The sequence below is a fragment of the Spea bombifrons genome, chromosome 5, assembly GCF_027358695.1.
Source record: "Spea bombifrons isolate aSpeBom1 chromosome 5, aSpeBom1.2.pri, whole genome shotgun sequence".
NCBI classification, from domain to species: domain Eukaryota; kingdom Metazoa; phylum Chordata; class Amphibia; order Anura; family Pelobatidae; genus Spea; species Spea bombifrons.
Genome location: NC_071091.1, coordinates 87697973 through 87721498, shown reverse-complemented (window position 1 = coordinate 87721498; position 23526 = coordinate 87697973). Strand labels below are relative to the sequence as shown.

General features: G+C 37.8%; 1 protein-coding gene across 4 annotated transcripts in view; it reads right to left on the bottom strand.

Annotated features, from left to right (window-relative positions):
• Positions 1 to 23526, bottom strand: part of TRIM55 (tripartite motif containing 55) — a 42752-nt gene that overhangs the window by 9504 nt on the left and 9722 nt on the right. For 2 of the 4 annotated variants that reach the window (XM_053467290.1, XM_053467288.1), the window contains exons 3-9: positions 20269 to 20434; positions 16521 to 16616; positions 7843 to 8076; positions 5134 to 5156; positions 4918 to 5042; positions 4064 to 4260; positions 1932 to 2216 (exon numbers count right to left, since the gene is read on the bottom strand). In XM_053467290.1, the coding sequence (XP_053323265.1) occupies positions 1932 to 2216; positions 4064 to 4260; positions 4918 to 5042; positions 5134 to 5156; positions 7843 to 8076; positions 16521 to 16616; positions 20269 to 20434 (1126 nt within the window). The remainder of the gene's footprint in view (positions 1 to 1931; positions 2217 to 4063; positions 4261 to 4917; positions 5043 to 5133; positions 5157 to 7842; positions 8077 to 16520; positions 16617 to 20268; positions 20435 to 23526) is intronic. The other 2 variants (XM_053467289.1, XM_053467291.1) reach the window with 2 other exon arrangements.

Sequence of the window (23526 nt, the reverse complement as noted above, 5' to 3'; positions counted from 1 at the left end):
TATAAATATCCACTATGAAACGTTATTCATTTCCATTTACTGTTCACTTTGTGCCTTGTGTATGCCGATAGATAAAATATGTGAAAATAAATGTACAAATACTTTTCACACCCCATAAATAGCATTTATTGTGCACAGAGTTTCTCTTAATATCAAAAGTACTTCTGCAGTGCATGAGACTTGCTCCCTTAGAGTTTCACAGTAACCGCCAGGGGTAATCTTCGTGCATAGATTGAAGGGGGGGTCATACGGGAAATGTGGGCAGATTATGAATTATATATTTTTAGACAGAGATAAGTGAGCATTTAAGTACATTATCGTTCTTCCCAACACGACATTATGTAGTCATCTTATGGCCATGCCTGGCCCTTATATGGTCTGAGTACTTTTCAGCTTTCAGTCTGTGGTGTGAAAAGGATTCTATTTCTTGTAGATCATATATGCTAAATCCGCATATATTAAATTTACATAATAAATTCTTTATGTGTGAAAGTTTCCTGTAAATTTGTATTTCGTCGGTATGCCTGGATGCATAGGATTTGCATAAGAATATATGTTTTTATTCACAGGTATACAATAATGGAATTCTTATTACCGTATTTGCTCGATTATAAGACGAGGTTTTTTCCAGAGCAAATGCTCTGAAAAATACCCCTCGTCTTATAATCGGGGTCGTCTTCTAATCAGACCCAAAAATGGCTGGGGCCATGCTGCTTACCGGTCGCGAGCAGCGTCTCTTCCGTTAGAAGCAGGAGGACAGGAAGCTTGTAGCTTCCTCACAGAACTCTATCTCCCCCTCCCTCCTCTGGGGGCGGGGCCAGAGAAGTTGCTGGTACAGCCGGTCCCCTGCAGAAGTCTTCGAGTGAGAGATCTGCAGTTCAGGTAAGGGGGTGGGGGAGGGTTTTTGGGTAAGTATGTGTGATTAATGTGTGAAGTATGTGTGATGAATGGAATGAATGAGTATTTAAATGTTTGTGAATGTGTGTTTGTGTGTGATAGCATGGGTGTGTAAGGGGGGTGGGGGTTGTAGCATGGCATAGGGAGGCTGTAATCCCACTACTATCATCCCCAGGTTCCAGCATGTACTGGCTGCCTTGGCTTGATAGGAGTGTGATTGCTGTTAGCAGCAATCACACTCCTATCAAGCCAAGGCAGCCAGTACATGCTGGGTTAAAAGGCATATCATGGGGCTGAGTGGCATATAGGGGGTTAAAATGCATTTCTGGACCTCCAGAAATGCATTTTAACCCCCTATATGCCACTCAGCCCCATGATATGCATATAGGGGGTTAAAATGCATTTCTGGACCTCCAGAAATGCATTTTAACCCCCTATATGCCACTCAGCCCCATGATATGCATATATACCTCCAGAAATGCATTTTAACCCCCTATATGCCACTCAGCCCCATGATATGCATATATATACCTCCAGAAATGCATTTTAACCCCCTATATGCCACTCAGCCCCATGATATGCCTTTTAACCCCCTATATGCCAGAGTGGCATATAGGGGTATAAGGCATATCATGGGGCAGAGTGGCAAATAGGGGGGGTATAAAGCATTTCTGGGGGCAGAGTGGCATAACTGGGGGGGGGGCAGGTTGGCAAATAAAAGGAAATTTAAAAAATATATTTACATGAATTAATATTTACTGGTAAAACTTTTTTTCCTATAGGGTCGTCTTATATTCAGGCTTTTTGTTTTTTTCCTAAATTAATATTTTGATTTTGGGGGGTCGTCTTATAATCGGGATCGTCTTATAATCGAGCAAATACGGTACATTCCAGAGGATTTCTTATTATTATCATCTACATGTTCATATGTGTAATTGCGATTACTGCAAATGGTCCAGCTCAAAATTTTTTATTAGGTGAGGGAAAAAAGAACGGTCATTGCACACAGATGCAACATGGAAATGATCACTGACCTTTGGAGCCTCTGCAGATGAACTGGTTTCCTTACCAGCCACTGCTGTACCCTCCTTAAATGTTGGAGCTGCAAGGTCTGCTTTCTTTACAGTCATTTCTTTAGGATCTGAAGAACCTACTTGACCCAGAGCATCACTCAATGGCACCTTGTTTGGGCTGGAGTCCTGCCGTGCTGGGACTTTATACCAACTAGGGTAAAACAAGGGATCGGAGTTTTCTGTTGCTGAGAGCACTTGAATGTTAGGCTCCGAGGTCTGTTGAATGCCACTTGGCTCAACATCACCCTTTATCAGGACAGATAAAGTGAAAAACAAAAGGTTATCTTCTGGTATGCAACCCATGTTCTTATACGGCTAATGCATGTGGTGCAAGCTATACTACACAAAAGAAACTGTTACTAGATATAATGAAAAAGTTAAAATGCTGAACACATAGCAGACACTCACACAAAACAGTGGACTAGAGGATTATTTGTTTCTGGTCCTATATATTTCAAGTTTCAATGTTCACGTTTAAAATTCTGTTTTAAGTGCATAAATAATGTTTAGAAGAATATACGAATGTCAGAATGACGTGACCACAGCAGACAAAGGACCCAGATCGAATAAAGTGAAGTAAAATCAGAGACACTGAAGGAGTTTGCTGCCTCCTCACAGGTTTCTTGTTTGCTTAGGAAGCGGTTAGTAAGGAAATATTTTCATCTTCAGTGTTTTCTCTACAGTAAGATGTTTTAAACACATTTTTTGTTGTATTGATGGTTTTAGGTTTGCATTCTGTGTTTTGCATTTTGTTTTGCATCCTATATCCTGCTGTGTATGTTGTGCAGCAGGTCCAGAGCTGTATTAACTGGGGAAGATATTCCTATGGGGCTATCGACATCCCTGGTATGCTGCCTTTCAATCTGGTAATTGGGAACATCAGAGATTTTTCCTGTAACTGGCCAATTTTCATGACTGATCTCTGTAGCTAGTCAGTACAGTCTTTGTAATATCTCATCCCCAGCACCCTGTGTCCTTCTGGGGTGGAGTGCTAAGATATAAGGTCTTGTACCAGCAATCAGAACAAACACGTTGTGCAAGCAAGACGCTGCCAGGTAGATCCTAAATAGGCCGCTGCCTGAACCAAGATGGATCAAGCATTGTGTGAAGACTTTAATAATAAGGGCAGATGTCGGGTCTATTAAATACCAAGGCATCGATTGGAGAGATTTTTGCACATGATTAATATTGTATTGCATTATCATACTGGGTACATATATGGCCCAGATTGCTCTTCTTAAAGAATCCGAAAAGGACGCTTTTAAAGATGGAATTACATTTCTGATGACAATGTAAAAGCAACATCCATCACCTGCCGCTGGCACTCACTTAAATGGTCATTTTTTTTATTACATGCCAATGCGACTAGGGTGGTAGAAATATTCACAGAAAGCTAACTGGCCTTGTAATTATTACCAATGTATACCCTAATCATCAATAGCCAAGAAGAGTAAAATCAATTAACTGTAATAATTATACACCATGAATAATCTCAGAATATTCATCATCCATGAACTACGCAAATAAAAAAGCCACTTACCCTTCATTAACTGACAGCATCAGAGCTGCCACCCATCAGCCATCAAGTGATAAAGAAGCAGCAGCATACGATATCAGATACCGGAATCATAGCAGGCAGTAGCATCTAACACCAATAAGAGTGGCAGGGGTCGCACTCTTATCTTTAAGTGTCAGAGTCAGAGCCATCAGTACCATGAAGATAGCAGTATCTGCCATCTTTCACATTGCATGTGTTCATTTAACTTGTCATACAGTTAGAGACATTTCTTGTCAACTTTCTGAACTACATTGGTTGTTTGTTTAACATCAAGTGCCAAAATGGCAGCGAAATATAAATATCAGCAACTAACCACACAGTAAGATGTCAGTATTGTGGAACCGGGCCTAGTGGAAAGAGCTGGATCCTCATTAAATTGTTTAAATCACACCAAATGGATCTACTCCCAATATATCAATTGTTCTTCCATGTGCATAGTCATTATAAAAAAAGACTATTTCTTCAACACCATTGTCACAAAACTCATACACATTTCAAGATGAAGCCTTTTTTATACAGGGTAAAATTGTATTACCGTAGGAGTGGGAGGACTTGGAGCTGTTAGGCTGACTTCTTGTAACGGAGGTACTTCTTCAGGAATACTAATCAGCTCGATGTTATGTTCAGGCCTCTGTATCACTGGCTGTCCAGAATCTTCTTCACCAGATGATTCTGTGTGGGCCTCTTCTGAATCATCACCCTCTGCTATCTCCTCTTCCTCCTCTTCATCTTCTGATTATGAATGAACATCATAAAATTTCACAGGACATAACTAGCTACTGAATTCTAACATCATTGTTACATCCAGGGGCGTAACGAGAAGCCACAGGGCCCTGGTGCGAAAATTGCCCCAGGGCCCCCAAACAGCTGGTCTCTGCCTTCTTTGCCCCTGGCCCCCTTTGCTTTGCCCCTGGCCCCCTTCCTACATACACTCTGGCACACATATGTAAACACACTTACACAAATTACACACACTTACTCATGCTCACTAACACACACGAACACATTCATTCTAACACACACTCCATCTTACCCCACTTATGCATACATGCTCACAGACACACAATTACACATTCATGCTCACAGACACACAATTACACATCTATGCTCACACACAGACACACAATTACACATCCATGATGAGACACACACAATTATAAACCTTTAAATGAAAGGCTAAATATATTAAATTAAATTTATGTATTTTAACTATATTTAAATGTATTTATTCATGGTCATATATAAAATGATCTGCAGTGCAACTAATGCTTATGGCACACAGCTTTATCCTCTTGGTGAGATCAAAACACAGGAATTCCAAGTTATCAATGGTCTACTTTTTGGCCAGGACAACAAACAGTCTAGAACACTACAAAAGATACTGCATACCTCGATAAAAGTCTATCTCTCGTAATATTTGCTCTTCTCTTTTAAGGTCCACTGTGAAATGATTCATGCTTTCATATCCAGGTGGTACCTTTTCCATCTGAAATCCCACTGAAGCGTCTGTGATTCTAAAAATGTACAATGACAGGGATTACTCTAGATGCATGCTAAAGAGCGCGTGTGATTACATTTAATGAGGAACTAAAACAGATTACTCACTTTTGTAGTAAAGCTTTGGAATTCTGTGAAGAGAACAAAAATCAAAACATCAATTTTGGCCTTTCACAAGTGAATAAATAATCAACTGTTAATGTTGCATTCAAACACAGAGTGGACATGATTGAGCTGTAGAATCAACACAGTAGTTCTTTCTAAGTCTCAGGTACCTCAAACAAATATTTTCACACTTATAAATAAATAGTGGTGTGTCGTAATCTTACGGAGCTGGCTAAATAAACTTTCATGGCAAAATAAAGCTTGAAAGTTATTATATGATCCTTTCATTTGTGGGAAATAAATTAGCAATCTACGTAGACCTGCGTATTTACCTTGGAACATTTTTTCATTTTAGGTTGACATTTTTACCAGGTGAGACTCATGAATTTAGTTAAGTGGTTATAAATTGCAAGTAATTACATAAATGTTTGTTTATAATTGAAACATTATTCTGAAAAGCAGCTACAAGAACGGTCACAATATGATCGACGTGGTGAAGCTGAATGAGGCCACATAAATATGGCTTGCGACTTTAAATAGTCATGACTATAAGGAGACCGTAAGTTATTGTCTGTGTAGAGGTCGGTGATGCCATACTTAACTTACTATAGAAAACGTGACGTTCAGCAGATATACCAAAAAAAATCACTGCATGGCACATAAAGTATATGATAATATTGTTCCGTGCTGGTAATGAGCATTTTGATTTTCAATATTAAATAATTAATTAATTAATTAAATGCCCATGGGGGACTATGGTGTAACCTCTCCTGTGTATGGCATACAAATAATCAAAAAAGGTTGAGTAGCCCACTATAAAAGCAGGAAGTATGTAGAAGATGGCAAAAGTATATATTTATTTTATAACTATTATTTATAAAACAAATTGTTATAATAGTTCACACTATTTTAATTGAATTTATTTTTTGAACAGAAATGTAAATTTCCACTGTTTCCGAAGTGCTGTATGAAGCAGAGGACACGTGAACTCTAGTAATTCATTGCAATTACTCCCTAAATACACTAGTTGTGGAGTAACTAATATGCACTATTACCATTGATAATCCTACGTTTATATGAAGCAATTTATAAAATTGTTAACCAGAAAACCAAAGTCTAACCACAAATAATGAAAGAGCAGATCTGTTCACATAAACAGTTTCTCTGTCTGGAGACACCTACATGTTTCCATTTTTGTTTTCTGGTGTGAATGTTGAAATGTTTATGTATTGTAATATTGTGTTAGCAACCTAGTCCTCTTGGTATGATTGACTTGCCGCTACTGGTAGGGGTGTTGACTGAGCTGCATTCTTGTCCTAAACCATGCTCTGTGGTTTCTAATCCCAGCTCAGGAGTGTAATTCCTGGCATCACGGTCAATAGTTCACCACACTGCAGCATTGTTCCTGGATCCCACATTTATATGTAGATGTTTAGACCTTGACCATTTGTCCATCCTTTATTAGACTGATTTGCTTGTGTCTTTAACAAATGAGCCATCACCAATTAGAAGAAATCACTTGTGTCCTTCAACAATCAACCTGTCCTTAAACTGATTTCATTATGTCCTTCAAATATGAGCCATTATTTACTGTCACCAATTTTCTTATTTTCTTTGACCTTCAGCTTATCTTTTATTATATTGATTGTTTTATCCTTATAGCTTTTCTTATTTATCCATATTCCTACCTATTCTGACGTAGTGCCGCCTCAGACATGTCCTTTTACTATATTGGTTTTCTTGTGCTCCTTACCAAACAATAATCAATCATGCATCAATTCTGTAGTGACATTTTACTGTATCTGGTCTGTGACTTCATTCATTTACTGTTGATCTATGACCTTACAGTATTGTGTTTTTCTTTAATGTTGACTAATGTGTTCCCCTTTGCTGTAATGTTCTAACTCTAGTGGCCATATGTGGCTTTTAAGTCTCCTAATGTTGAGTAGTCATCTGTGGCTCAGGAATCATGACTCTCCAAATTGTTTAAACCAATGTAAATTTAAATCCTGTCTATACAACATTAAGTGTGCATGTAAATCAATGGCTATGGGTACAATATGAGTTTAGAATGGGAAGGACATATGCCTCATTTTATACAGATTTATCCATTTTCTAATAAACATGTTCTATATTCCTTTTCATTTGAAGACATGACTTGGCACTTACAACCCACCATTTGATGTTGAACTACAGCAACACACATATATTTTTGGCTACGGATTAAGGGAGTTGTAAATGTAAAATTGTGAATGATCTTCTCCATTATTTTATGCAGTAGACCAAAAATATGGCATGTATGTTAGCATTAGTGTCTGGTTGTGTTAGTGTGAGTATATGGATGTGTGTGTATTAGTGTGAGTACCTTTCCTGAGGTCAGGGTATGGATTCGCCCCTGTGTGACCATAGCAGTCCTAGTAACCACAAAATGCTTTTCTTGTCTTGTAGTATTTGGAGCCCCCATAGCAAGTCAGAGTAGACCCTGCATCATTTTAACACTGCCCTGCTCCAATAAATCTTAAAAATATATATTTTGTTACATAATTGGCATCAAATAGGTCTGGCCTCTTCAGACTTTGTTTTGAAATGCTATGTAGCATTCATTAGAGAGCTACCTTATGAAAGGTTTCTCCTGTATGTATTATATTTATATTGTCAGTAGGGAGTTTCATATTGGCTTAAACATATATCTATTCACACTATAGTGCCCACCTGCAAGAAAACTGCCATTTCAGGCTCGTCCATGAATTGTATTCCCGATTCCACAATCTTTGAAACGTTCTCCAAATGATCAGCATACTTTTTCATTAAGGACTTTACATGTTCAAGTCTCTCTTCCTGGTCTCTGGTGATAACTTGCGTAAGTTCACTTTTCCTTTCTTCAAGAATGGCATACAAATAATCGAAATTTTCGCACAGCTTTTCTTTCTGTCGTTTGCTGTTTTCCTAAAGGACACACACGATCAAACAGTAGGTTACATCTTAAACTTAAAAAAAAGGTCAATAATCAATATGTTGGATTTGGAGATATGCAAAACAAACTCAGTTAATAGCATTGTGAGATTAAAAGCCACAGTCAATTAATATCACAGCTACACATATGTGAAGAAAGATATTAAGAATGAAAGTGGTTCTGATAGTCCCTTTCTTCCCCTTTAAAGTGTTTATCTGACCCCATCGCAAACGCATAAACTTCACATTTAAATCCAATAACCATTCACTTTGCTTTCATTACATCAAATAAAACCAGCTCGCAAAACAATGCCCTTAGCTGATGTGTGACCAAGTCGCCAGCGCATTTCATTACCAACCACGTGACACACAGAAAATAGAAGGTTTAAGTAAAAGATGATTGCTTTTACTGTACACTTAAATTAAAATGCCCCTTTAAAACGTCACCTCAGAAACAATCAATCACCCGTGATGTACTGAGCGGAATTTTTGAATAAAGAAATTACAATACAGGTTATTAAATACATGGCTATTATAGAATGCTTATTCATTTAAAATGCTACCACAACTTAAGATTTATGTGTGGCAAGGTTATGTGTGGCTTGGTTACACACTTGTACAGTGATAAATAAATGAAATAATTAAAAAACCTAAATAAAGCCATTAAAGGCAAAACTCATTTGAAATTGTTTCCAGGGATGTGACATGAAGACAATTTCACTTGCATTAGCATTTACTATGAATTTTGTTAACAAGAATATTTAAACTGTATGAATGCCTGCAAAGTCTTATATAGTACTATATGTATAATTAATGTAATGAAGCAAAAAATACCACACTGAACTGAAGATACTGAAGAAGCAATGTTCCCGGAAGCATGCTTAAAATGTTTTGTTATAGGGTTTAATATTGCCCTCTCCTCATCGGGATGACTATTAGTGGGATAAGGTAAACCAAGCTGACTTAGTTGTCAACAGACTTGCGCATTCGTTTTTGAACAAATGCGTTTACGTACTCAAATTTAATGTTTTTGCAACAAAGGAACAAATGCGACATTGGACGAAAGAAACGAAAATAGAATGTGCGCCATACTAAAATCTTTGTTCATTTATTCGCTTGTTCCGTCGCTGCGGCAGCCATTTTAACTACACTATCAGGAGGAGAGACATTGAGTGAGCTGATCTTCGTTTGTCCAATCAGCTCACTCCTGTCACATCATGCTGAGACCTTGTCCAATGGCTGTGCTGCATCTTTCAAAGAAAAGAAAAAATCAGACTAGTAATGAAGAGAGCCTATATAAGAGCAGAGCAGGCAGGGGATCCGTTCATTTAACTGTGACTGCTTTATGTGACACTGCTGTGCTGCATCTGAGCATTTTACAGAGTGAGATTCTTCTGTGTGAGACTTGGTGAGCCTCAGGCTGCCATTTCTCACAATGTCTAAGACTCTCTAAAGTTTTTATTTAATTAGGATCATTCATTAATTTAGTTAATTGATTTAATTAATTTAATTGAAATAATTTAACCAGTCCGATACTATCCTTAACTTTAACCCTATAACTGTAATATAGCTAATTTGACTCTATTTTTCTCCATCCATTGGTCTCAAAGTCCCTATTCAACTTCTTTTACGCATGTATTTCTTGTTTCCATGGCAACCAGACAAACGTATGGGATTTCTGACAACAAAAAATATTGGCCGAATCTCGTTGAATACAAGGACTGAGATAAACTCATTTTGTTGAATACAAAGAAAAGGGTTCCCTCAAGAACGAACACGTGTGCTCCAACCCAGACTTGGAAGACTCAGCATAAGGAAAGTCCTGATACACCTAGTTATGGATGAAAGTAAAAATGCTAAAATGGATCAGAAGCTTCAGTAGGTTCCAGTTACATAGAAACCTAGACTTTGATGGCATATAAGAACCGTTCACCTTAGTCTGCCTTTTATTTACTGATGTAAGACTCTTTCAACCAGGATAGCTTTGTGCCTATCCTGTGCATGTTTAAATTCCCTCACTGTATTAGCCTCTGCCACCAGAGGCTGCTAAACTTACCTACCCCCTCACTGTAAAATAAAACTTCCTTACATTGCATGTAAACCTCTAGCCCTCATTTTAGACTATGCCCTGCTGTTCCAACATTTCTTCTCTCAAATAAACTCTCCTGTTCATACTTCTCCACACTTGATAAGCCCGCCAGAGCCATAACTAGGATTCTTGGCATCTGGGGCACGGTCAGAGGTGCTAATATCAATTCCTCTTCCAAAAAAGAAACAGGCATGGACTTCAGAAAAAGGCACTCCGGGAAACTCAATTGCCCTCGTCACCCAGCGCCACCTGGGGCAGCTGCTTCTCTTGCCCTGTGGAAGTTATGGCCCTGGAGCCCACACAGAAAATGTGTCATTGGTGCATTTGTTGTTATTGCAGTTGATCATTAGATCTTTTTCAGGACTATCATGTTTTGACAGCAGATGCTCCTTAATGCACAAGCATAAAGTCCGCACTATAGCTGCCACCATGCATTGCCAGGCTCTGAACCAGATACAGTGTAGCACAAACGCAAGAACATTAACTCGGGTTATAGCCTCAGCCCCTTTAATTAAACAATGTTCATGTTAGTATATGTTAACCTTGTACAAGGTCGAACTGAGTCAGCGGAAACCATCTTAGATTTTCAGTAATTCTGTGTACAAAGTAAATCTTCCTCCTCCTCTTGGTGACAGTCACCTGCTTCCACTCAGGAACTGATTTGTAAAGGCCAAACGCTTAAACAAGTAGGAACACATTAGCTAAGTGACATTCCTTCAGGTCAATCCCTGCTCCTATATTTATCCATTTAGGACAAAATATGTGTGAGCCTATGTTGAGTGTCCATCATCTAAAAATATTTTCAGTAATGAAACTACCGGCACAAGAATTGGTTGGTAAGTGATAGCAATAGATGTTTTGAGCGTTCTCGTGTGGAAAGCAGTGGGCCCAGGAATGTAATTCGGCAAACTGAAGTGTTTTATCTTGCCCCTTATTTATAGAAACATAGAAGTTGATGGCAGATGAGAACCATTCAACGCATCTAGTATGTCCGTTATAAAGGCTCAAACCTTAATCAATCCTCGGGTCATATCTTAGATTCAGGATAGCAAAATACCAATTCCATGCATGTTTAAATTCCCTTACTGCATTAGCCTCTACTACCTCTGGTTGGAGGCTGTTCCACTTATCTACCACCCTCTCAGTAAAGTAAAGAGATAGCAGTTGTCTAGAGATAGCAATTTTTAGTTCAGGAGTTAGATCATTACAAAGGCTATGTGCTGTCTTTTTGGCACTGGTTGCCTTAATGGCTATTTAAAATAAAAGGTATATTTTATTTGATAATATTTAGCTGTTTTGATAATTATATTCTTAATTAATTAATTAATAATTGATTATAATGATTAATGTTAAGCACTGTGGGTAGTTTTTCAAGTTTTTTTTCCACTGGCTGTGTCATCACAACTTCCCTCTTAAAATGTATTTGTTGATTGTTTTCCCGTTACAACTTCATATGGGCTAGTAGGCAAATTAGTTGGTTTTAAGGCAATAAAACATAATAATAAACATAATAATAATTTGACATTTGGGGCAGAGCTAGCGGTTTTCCAACCCATCCTCCTACCTTCATACAGACATTTGCAAGAAGGAACAATATAGTTTCTTAGTATCAGGTTCTCCGCAGTACACTATTTAGTTGATATTGTCTCCTAAATGGCATCGGGAAATGTTAGAGGCTGCTAATCTCTGCTATAGTAGCATTTTATTTCCAGAACAGATTTCCATAATTGCCACAGTGGGGGATGTGTTAGGAATGGTAAATTCATTGTCATTTTCCAGCCCTGCATCAAATCCCACGTGCAGAACAAGAATGCTCTTGTATTATATTAAAACTCCAAAGCAGGGAATACGGAGCTGAAAAGTTTCCAACCACCTACCACACAAAGTTGAAAATCATCAGAAAAGGTCGTTCATGCACAGGAGGCACGAAAAACTGAAAGAAATCCGTACGGTAATCTTCACAATATTTAAAGTTAATTTCATTAAATTATGATGCAAAAATAACCTAAAATAAAGATCTGGTACAATGATACCATGATTATCGGTATCTGTGGCTTTGGTCTGTGCATGCGATGATGTACAGCGACACTGCTAGTAGCTTTGAGTTAACGTCACTCTTGGAAATTAGTTTACTATATCTTTCCATGTTAGAACGTTCTCGGTGTCATGGGCTCAACCAAAATCCACAACAAGCCTTTGCCACAGCAACATTTCTTGCAAACATAACCTTCCATAATTAATGGAGTACTTGGTGTAATATCAAACTTCCATGAACGACAGAAACCCTGCTAGTATGTTCTGGTGGCAAATAAGGAACTTATTATAACGATAAAGTACAGAAAGAACAATAAATCTGCGGCATTTACTACCTACAGAGGTCCCACAAATTCTTTTGATACTTTTAAACATGGACTGAATGATTTTTTAGTAAAGCAGAATATACTATACAGGCATATAGTGGGTTATAAGGACACTCTTAGCTATAGCTTGTTGGTCCAGTGAGAAGTTGGAAATTGTCTTCTTCTGGATCAACAGCGAGGTTGAACTTGATGGGTGTTTCTATGTTACTGTGCTGGATCCTTTATCTGGATTATGAAAGTATGAAATCTCTCTTCTCTGTTATGTCTTATAACACGTACTTAAATATCTAATTTTATTTCTGAAATTAACAATACTGGGCAGCCTATAATAACTATATGAATATTTTCTAGGAGAAAATATAGCTAACAAAATGTATGGCACAATGTGTACAAAGCAAGTAATATGCAAGAATTATAACACATGTTGTCAATATTTTTGGATTATTATTTACATACAACAAATCATACGGAATTTACAAATAAAAAAATACTTTTAGAAAATGCGTCAGACATACACACACACACACACGCACCAACCGCGCTTTCATTTTCCACAGGAATTAAAAAGGTAGAAAGGGGTTTGAACACTTTTTGATAGCTTCAGCCAAATTTGGCAGATTGTAGAAGAATAATTAATGACTTAGGTAGTCTCCTAATTGGAATCATGGATTTAATCGTGACTTGACTGGTGACTGATTGGCCTTAAGCAGTTTGAAGGAACAGACCTGTGAGGGAGTCAGACAGAAAAATAAATGATGCTCTCCTTCCGCTTGAGTCTGTAAATGTCATATAGTAATGTGTTGTGGCTCTACTTGTTTCAGTGCGTCCGGGCACTAGTGGCATACAGGACAGAATGTCTTCATCTAACTTTAGTTTTTTTTTAAATTAACATTGCTGCGTACGTCTTAATTTTATTATAATGTCCGCCATTACATCAGAAAAAAAAAAACGTAAAGAACACTTCGAATGAATGGCAAATTGTCCAACCTTTTGTTAAAATAAAGAAACTCATGGAGCTCAAATAAAATCAGTGGAAGTGTAATATATCAGAAGTGCCGGGAAACAATATTATATGTGTTACTTTTTCATATAACGAAGCAATATAACGGTAAAAAGGATAATAGACACCAATTTCTGAGTGGAGAAACTTTTAGATTTTATAAACAGAAGGAAATTATGAAGGAAGATATAGTTATTGTGAAATGACAAGATATTTGAAGATGTCAGGCAGAGAATTTCCACTTCACCTGCCTTAAATTATACCTACATAGTAAAATTTGGTTGTGAGAAAAGCATTAAGTGCGTGAATGCTGCTGCTATGGATTTTGTCTTGGCTTTCACATTATTGAACCAACTTAAAGATTTATTGTACATGCATGGAAAACGTCAATATGACAGGAGTATGAAAATTAGGCCCTCAAGCAAGTAGAGGGTAAGGCTTTCTCTTCTTCAAGTGAGATGAGGTTATGGAGGCTACTCTACTCTGATCTGTGTGTTTGTGCATTACATGATATACACATAATTAAAGAACTTCTCAGTTCTACTGTATGCAGAGGTATATTTAAATTTAGCACAGTTTATGTATTCTACTTGATCACAATCCTTCTGCAAGATGTTGCCTGTTTGGCTGGTCAAGATGGAGATTACATATAGGAATGTCCTGCCATAGTGCAGGAAGAAGTAATAATTAGCAGACTTGTCATTTGAAAAATGAGAATAGCTAAATTTACATGCAGGATTCATGCCAGGCTACTAGAATAAATGGAAACACCAAAAAATAGAATAGTTTGTGTTTTAAATGTCAGACTAACAAGGCACGTCTATAACATATCATGTAAACCCTTAAATCCACCAAGATAGATTTCCCTAAAAACTTCATAACAAAAATAAGAAAAAAATCTTACAGTGGATTACTTTCCAGATTGTATATATATATATATATATATATATATATATATATATATAATATATCATATTGACTGTATTTATATATAAATATATATATCTATACTGTAGCTGTATCACTAACTTTAACATCATGTAATGAGCTATGTGTATTTACGTATACGTTGCGAGCGTTTCCAATGAAGCTAACATCCGAAAAATACACCATACATTGGAGTGATATTTAAAAAACGTTTTCACAATATGAAAATTGTTATTAAAAGATAAAAAAGAGAGTGTCCAGCATTGTAAATAGTTACTAAAAGTTTTAATTATTTGGATTAATTGCATAAAGAAGTAGTTGATTAGTGTGATGTAAATGGTAATCTTTTGCGTGTCCTAGTAATTCCCTAGACTGATGCGTCAGTATATTATTTTCTGTGTTTTTATTCCACAATAACAAGATGATCATCAATAATTTCCAGCAAGTAGAGACTTGGCAAGTTTGTGGGGATTAACCTGCCAAATGCAAACTTTGCAGATACCTTCCATCTGTGAGTTTGATTTTTTTTCTAAACAAAACAACATTTCTTGGCTAAAGAACAACAGCAAAAAATGTAAACTTTCCCTAATATCAGTGTTAAAACTCTGCAGGGAAGAAACACCACTTTGTGTAGGGAAACAGGGTGAACAAAATGTCAGAGGAAAACGTCCAGTTATGTTTCTGTCTAAAAAAACTGTGTTTTTCTGTGCAAAAAGTAAAGAAACAACCTAATTTCAATGGATATTTGACAAAAACTACCCTGTAGAGGGGATAACTGGCATAACACAAGTTCCTGGTTACCCCCCTGCAAGCCGTACCGAGGGGCCCCCTACCCACATGTATCCCATTTTTGGGTCTAAATATTATGGAGAAAATAAATGCAATTTTGCTTAAAATATGAACTAGTAGTATGTTAACAAACAACTTGGGTACACTTAGTAATAAAAAAAATGCTATTAATGAGAGATTTGGACTAATTATGCTTTGTGTGGCCCATTAAGAACCCTCCTGCACTATAGGGGCCAGTGTTATGCCCCTGGAGGAGATGCCTATATTCTTTGATGCCCCAGGTTTAACAGTAAAGATATAGTGCAAGAAAACATACAGCGAGGCTATGAAACATAGATCAAACATGGTAACATGGTATATGAACAGGAAATGTCTTATACATATGTGACATAAGCAACACGTGATTGCATTATATGTAACATAAATTAAGCAGTTCCTGTCCTATATGATCAGTCTATGATTTTGCATTCTTCTTTTTTTTCTCTTTTTTTAGTTCTACTCTTACGCTGGAATTAATTTAAGTCTTTTTAAGGGGGGTTATCTATTTTCTAACGGATGTGTCATTCGGAATTCGCTTGACCGCTTACGGCTGATAAGTCTTATTGGACAACAACATTCAAAACACACAATTTACCACAATTAACATAATTAAGTCTTAGCAAATCAAACATGACAAAATGATAAACGGGAAATTCAGCATATTTCTGTTAAAATCATATCGTAAGTCCCATTACATTTTCCTTTTTTGAGTTTCTGGTTTTGCTTTGAAGATCATATATAAACCCAAACCACATTTATTGAATGAAATTATTTTCAAAGGAAATATTCATAAGCTACGGAATAAAGTGTAATAGGCATGCTTGTTCTGCAAGGTAAGAGGGTATCATAATGTTCAAAAGCAATAATACTTTCAATTATATGTTTTTAATATGCCCAAACTTTGACATTTATTGATAATAAGGCCACACTAAAGCTTTGACTAAAATTATCCATGACCTCTAAAATATCTGTCCCTTTTTGGCCTTTTGGAAGGTATAGGTATAAGGTTGAAACAATCAATCTACACTAGACACACAAGACACCACTTCCAGGGTTCCCAATAACCAATATGTCTCATCCTCTCCAATTACAAGAAGAAACTGCAATATGAGATATTTTATTAGTATTGTAAATGCAAAATTGTCATGTGCATGTTAGAACCCGTATGACTGTATATATGGATTGACCTAGGAAAAAAATACACAGGTGATCTCACATCAGCGGGTACACTCACCTCTATGGACTTGCACGTCTCCTCCAACTGACTTATCACTGCTTGAATCCTGTCATTGCACCCAACCAGTATATCAATCCCATCCGAGAGTTCAGACTAAAAAGTAAATGAACTTGGTTAATCACATAGAATAAAGTATCCAAGTTGGGTCCCTATCCATTATAGAGAAGCCTGAACTCAGGATCTTAGTTTTTATCTTAAAGGGACAGTTTAATGTTCCATGTAAGCAGTGGCGACTCTAGAAACAATATATAGGGGGGGCACACAAGATACCACAGTCAAACTGGGGGGGCCATTCATAATTTCCAAAAGTAATGTGCTATGGAATTATACTTTTGTTATTGGGCTAAAATAATACTTGGTCATTCAACATGGGAAGCCTGAAGCCACAATTGAGTGCGACTAATCATTGAAATAAATATTATAACAATAAATAACTTTTCCACTAAATGATTTCAGGGCCTTGAACGTTTTGTCCCCTGAAGTCACTACAACTTCAGGAGGGCATTTTATCTCTGGATAAGTATAAATTAAATATGTCCTATTGTAAGGATATAAACAGATGACCAAACACGCACACCAACACAGGCTCTGTCACACCGACACCCAGACACACACATCAGGACAGGCTCTGCCACACCGACAACCAAACACACACACACCAGGACAGGCTCTGTCACACCGGCACCTAAACACACACCCTAGGACAGGCTCTGCCACACTGACAACTGAACACACACACCAGGACAGGCTCTGCCACACCAACACCGATACACACACACCGGAGGACAGGCTCTGCTACACTGATAACCAAAAACACACAAACAGCAGGACACAATCTATGTCACAGACATCTACGTCAGGATGGATTTTTCACACTGCATTGTCGTTTATACCCCCCTTAGTGTTTTTGCCCCTTGTGTATTGATGCCCCTGCTGCCCATATATATTAATATTAGCCCCAGTTGCCGATAGCAGGTATAGATCAACACATTAACACACAAACCAAGCTTTACATGTATAGATCAACTGATATTCACTTGTGATCTCAGCACTGAAGGTATATATCAAATAAACAGAATCAGACATACAAATCCTGTATTTGCAGGTATACAATAATAATATATGAAACGTAGCATCGCAGGTATAGATCAAATAAATACATGGAAACAGCATTGCAGGTATTAATCAGCTGAATAAGACATACAAACACTGTATTTGCAGGTATACATAAATAATGTATGGAAATATATAGATATGGCTCTACAGAATAACACAGAAACCCAGCTTTGCAGGTATAGATCAATTGGAATTCATATAAAAACACAGCATTAAAAGGTATATTTAAAACCCCCAGAATTACAGGCATAGATCACAGGTTGCGTCCACACTGCCCACACAGCAATCACACTCCTATCATACCCAGGCAACCAGTAAATGCTGGTACCTAGGCATGATGGGACTGTGCTTGCTGTGATTGCTGTTAGTAATCACACTCCTATCATGCCAGGTCAGCCAGTACATGATGGTACAGGGTGGCTGTAAGTGATGTGTAGACCCCATACTGCTGGCAGCATCAATACACAAGGGGGGCAGCTAGCTAGGTTTCAGCTTGTACTGGCTGACTTGGCATGATAGGAGTGTGATTGCTAACAGCAATCAAAGTCCCATCATGCCTAGGTTCCAGCACTTACACATCCATCCAGTAAATGCTGGAACCTAGGCATGATGGGACTGTGATTGCTGTTAGCAATCACACTCCTATCATGCAAAGTCAGCCACTACATGCTGGTACAGACCCTATACTGCTGGCAGCATCAATACACAAGGGGGCAGCTAGCTAGGTTTCAGCTTGTACTGGCTGACTTGGCATGATAGGAGTGTGACTGCTAACAGCAATCAAAGTCCCATCATACCTAGGTTCCAGCACTTACACATCCAACCAGTAAATGCTGGAACCTAGGCATGATGGGACTGTGCTTGCTGTGATTGCTGTTAGCAATCACACTCCTATCATGCCAAGTCAGCCACTACATGCTGGTACAAGGTAGCTGTAAGTGATGTGCAGACCCCACACTGCTGGCAGCATCAATACACAAGGGGGGCAGCTAGCTAGGTTTCAGCATGTACTGGCTGACTTGGCATGATAGGAGTGTGATTGCTAACAGCAATAACAGTCCCATCATGCCTAGGTTCCAGCACTTACACTCATACTCATTCAAACACCCTCCCCACTCATTCAAACATCCTCCCCACCCCCTTACTTGCACTGCAGCTCCTCGATGCCGCTCACAGACTTCAGCAGGGGGCGCGGCCTCCCTCTGCATTCTCTGCTGGCTTCCGCTTCCTGTATACAGTACAGAAGACCCTCCCACAGGTAAGTAGCAGGGCTCGAGGTGCGGCCCGCGTAAGATCGGTTGCCTTGGCTGCCGATCTTACGCGGGCCGCACCGTCTCTCTCCTCCGTATTAAAAAAAATAAATAAAAAAAAAAGACGGGATTTAAAGTCGCATTGCGACTTTATTCCAAATTCGGCAGGGGGGCAACAGGGGGGGCAAGGATTAACCTAGGGGGGGCAATTGCCCCCCCTTGCCCCCTGTAGCGACGCCACTGCATGTAAGGAAGTAGTTTCCAGGTCTCCCTAACTCCTCTGCTGAAACAGCTGATCAGGGGCAGGAAAGCTCTCACATTGAAATTAATGGAAGCCCTTTCTGCACACACACCCATAAATGCGCACACACACACACGCGCACACAAGAGGACTCATTAGACCCTCCAGGACGTTCACCAAGCCAACACTGGAGCTGACTGTCAGTAACATATCTTATGCCAGGATTTGTGTTTGGCCAAACATACATCCTGTACAGTAAATAGTTAAGTTAAAAGTTAAAAGGACAATTGCATATGGGGGATTCTGTAGAATTTCATTCATACATTTGTAGAGTAGACACCATGTCAATTTTAAGTGCATATGATTAAAGTGCATTTACCTTTTATCTATTTTTTTCACTGCAGTATCGCTGTTCAATAACTTTTTATAATATCAAGTAAACAATAATCTTTAAATTGTAACACTAGATTAGTATGGGTTGCTGGTATATTTAAAATAAATGGTTTAAACTAAGTTCCTATGGGTCATCAGGCTTAAAAAACTTTTGCCTGCAGGGATCAATTTATTATTTGAATTAGCTGGTGGGACAGAAGGTTTCAGCAATATCTGAATGTAAAAAAAAAAACATAAAATGAAATGTAAAAAAAGTTACAATTAGAAAATCTTTCATCTCTTCAGAGACAGAATGAATTCAAAAGATAAGCACAGCACACTAGCTGCACGCATTATAGTTATAATCACCCTTTCAAAAGCAGAAGCACAATTGTTAATTGTGAGCAACAAGTAATGTGTGAAATAAATAGCCATAAAGAACTGGTGCTAAGCCTCAAAATTAATAGTAATTATCCTATTGGGTCATTAGGCATATGGAGTTCCTCTTTAATCTATTAATTACAACATATTTAATGATGGTTATATAGTTCCCCCATATACGTTATATAAAAAAAGATTGCAGACAATTCACAATATTTTCCATGGGACTTATCTTTAAAGGGTCAGAATTCAGGCATAGCGTGACCATTTCATCTCATTGTGAAACTCTAAATTTAATATATGACCCTCTGGGTAACAATTTCTTTACCTCTCTGGCACGGAAAGTTTTTGGCAATTTGTTTTATTTCCAACATTTAAAAAGTACCTTTTGTCCTTGGAAAACATGAGTAAGTGGGGCAACCTGGCAGTCCTTATGAACTCCAAAGACTTTACACATGGAACAGGTTGGCACCTCACAGTTTAGACAATATATGTTAATTTTCTCATCTTCGTGTTCTTCGCACATTGGGTGATCCAATTTCCTTTCAGGTCTACGAGAAAGCAGTAAAGAACACATTACTAGATGAAACATCGTATATATACATCATATCTCCTTATTTAAGGAGTGGGCAACTTTTGAGAACCTATCTACAACTTCCATCTTTCTCAGCCTGTTGTTGACAAAACATCTCTTTTGTCGCTTATGGTTGCAAACCAGAAGATTAACTCATCAAATAACTAGAAATTATGCAGGGTCAACCTTGAATTTGGTCACGCTTGCATATTGGTCGATGATAGAGTCCAAGTTAATATAGGGAGTTACTACAGTTACTACAGCAATGTAACCTAATTGCTTCTAACACATGGCTGCTAAGTAACTTTAGGACATCGAAAGCTACATGTTATGGGGGTTAAGAAGACATTTTCTTATTTCACACAAGACTCTCAGCAAATTCAGGGATTCAAATCAGACTCTAATCAGAATTCTAAATCAGGTGCTTAATGATTTAAGTAGTATTTCAGAGAGTCCAGATTGTTTTTAAGCAGGAAAAGACAGCAGCCATATCACGTTCAATGTAAGCGTACCTATATGTAAAATTATGTTAATGTACATAGGGACAAATCCAAATACCATCACTGTTTTGTTCTGTTTCTCTTTTTTTTTAATCAGTGTTGTGACATTTTATGATCTCTCACTGGGAACATGATCAATTTTTAAATATCACATTATTTATTGAGTGGAGTTAAGAAAAGAATTGTGAAGCTCTAATTAATCACTTGCTTTCAAGAAGTATCCAATGAGCAAATGTCATATTATCAACACCTCCACTTCCTGGCTTGCTGAAAAAAAAGTGTGAATGTTAGAGTGGAAGGTGTATTCATTAAATCTGCTGACTCATCCAAAACTCATAAAATAGCTGAACGGGCAGAAGTGCACTTTAAAGGGACTTTATTGATCCAAAATGTTGTCCCAGTTACTTTTAAAGTTTGTTTTCCAGGTCTAAGGCATTTAAAAAAAAAAATAGATGTAATAATGGTGGTACAAAAGGAGCAGTGGAAACCTAAAACAGTGGTACTTCAGGTCAGGGGCATACGTAGAGTATTTGGCACCTGGGGCACATCCTATATTTGGCATCCCCTCGTCAGCCCCTTGCCCTCCTAAGTCACTCACATACACACTGGCATACAATTTTACACATGTTAATGCCAACACACATGCACATACTCAATAACACACACTTATACCCTCATGCTAACACGCACTTACACAGTCATGTTAACACATACTCCATCTTGCACACACATACAAATTCATGCTCACACACACTTATGCATGATCACACATACTTACACATGCATTCATGCTCACATACACTTATGCATCCATGCTGATACAGACTTATATATCCATGCTCACACACACTTACACATACACATCCATGCTGACATACACACGCATACATGGTCACACACGAACACTTATACACTTTCACTCTAACGTACATATAGTCATACATGCATACCCCCTACCTAACCCTCCTTCCCTCACTTGCTTCACATGCAGATTTCTTCCACTGCTCTGGGCAAGTGCAGCCTCACATTTAACTGCTGTGTTCCTGCGTTGGTCCAAAATTGTTCACAAATGGCTGGCCCGACTTGGACTGGCCCAGACCAGGTCAGTGATTGGCCCTTTGTGAACAATTTTGGACCAGCCCTGTGTACCAGTGTGGCTCACCCTGATGAGTGGCACCCGGAGCTGACCCCCTCCTTAGTATGCTCCTCCAGGTATATGCCTATTGTGCCTTGTTACGATACCAGCTCTACACTGACAAAAAGTTACCAGGATGCTGTATCTCCCTTTTAACCGGCCCATTGCGTAGTGTCGTTGCAGGGCGCCTGAGGCATCCTGTAATGCAGCAGAGGAGCTGCCACCCTCCTGGACCTGTTGCCCTAGGCCTAAAAACCTAACTGTGGACAAGTACCTATGATATGTTTTTTTGAAATTATTTAATTTAAAAAATATACCAATAGCAGTAATGTTCACAAAATCAAGAAATGCAAGAGAAATTACCATTCTCCCTATGTCTTGTACTTATCTCAAGAGCTCTTTATAGTTGTACAAAAGTACAGCGAAAATAATACTTAGCAGCAGTGGACAAGTGAGAGAATAATCATACATACCAGTATTATTAATGACTAATGGTACGATTATTCTAATGGAAAAATACTGTAGCTCAGTTAAGCTGCCTTGCAAGAGCCAATTACCACCCCAGTGGCTTTTTTTTCATTTCCACCCTACACTGCTCACAGACTGGTTTACAGTAATTGCTGTTATAGCCGTCCAATTTGTCTAATGCAGGTCTTATAATTACATATGCAATTAATAATAACGTTTTTGTGTCAATACATATCACATGCTATAAGTTAACACTTTTGTTCCTGGATTTAAGTTGCATGAGCTTTAATTCTCTGGGCATATTAAAAAACATTCCCATTGTTGTCTTATACAATTATTATTATTATTCATCCTATTAAATGATTGTATTTATGATTGTATGTATATAAAAATATAATATTTACTAAGTTAGGTTTTAGTTTTATTTGTAAAAAAAATATATATTGTATATATGAATACCAGTATGTCCCATTTATATTTTTAATCGAACCTTATGAAACCATGGAATAGTTTTATTCAACTGCATGCACGCTGGTGTGTGTGTGTATATATATATATCTATCTATATATATATATATATATATATATATAGATAGATATATATAGATATATATATATATATACATACACACACCAGCTTTGTATGGCCTGGTATAAAGCATTACAAATAAAATAATGGATTAGCTTTTTACAATTGGGCAATTGGCATTTTGCAGAAAAGAATATGTAACATAATGAGGGGGTAAAGTCAAAGCAACTATTTACTGTGATTGAAAATAACTTAAGTAACAGCAAAACAATTTTAAGTTTACTATTTGTGAGTAATTCGAATTTAGTTCCATGGGGTCTAAGAGAAAATGAATACTTGTTTGGATATCTAATAGTGGTTATCTCTTGCGTTAAAAATGCCAGAATGAACCTTTATTAAGGAGGGTGATACACTCGCTCACAAAACCCGCAAAGTTC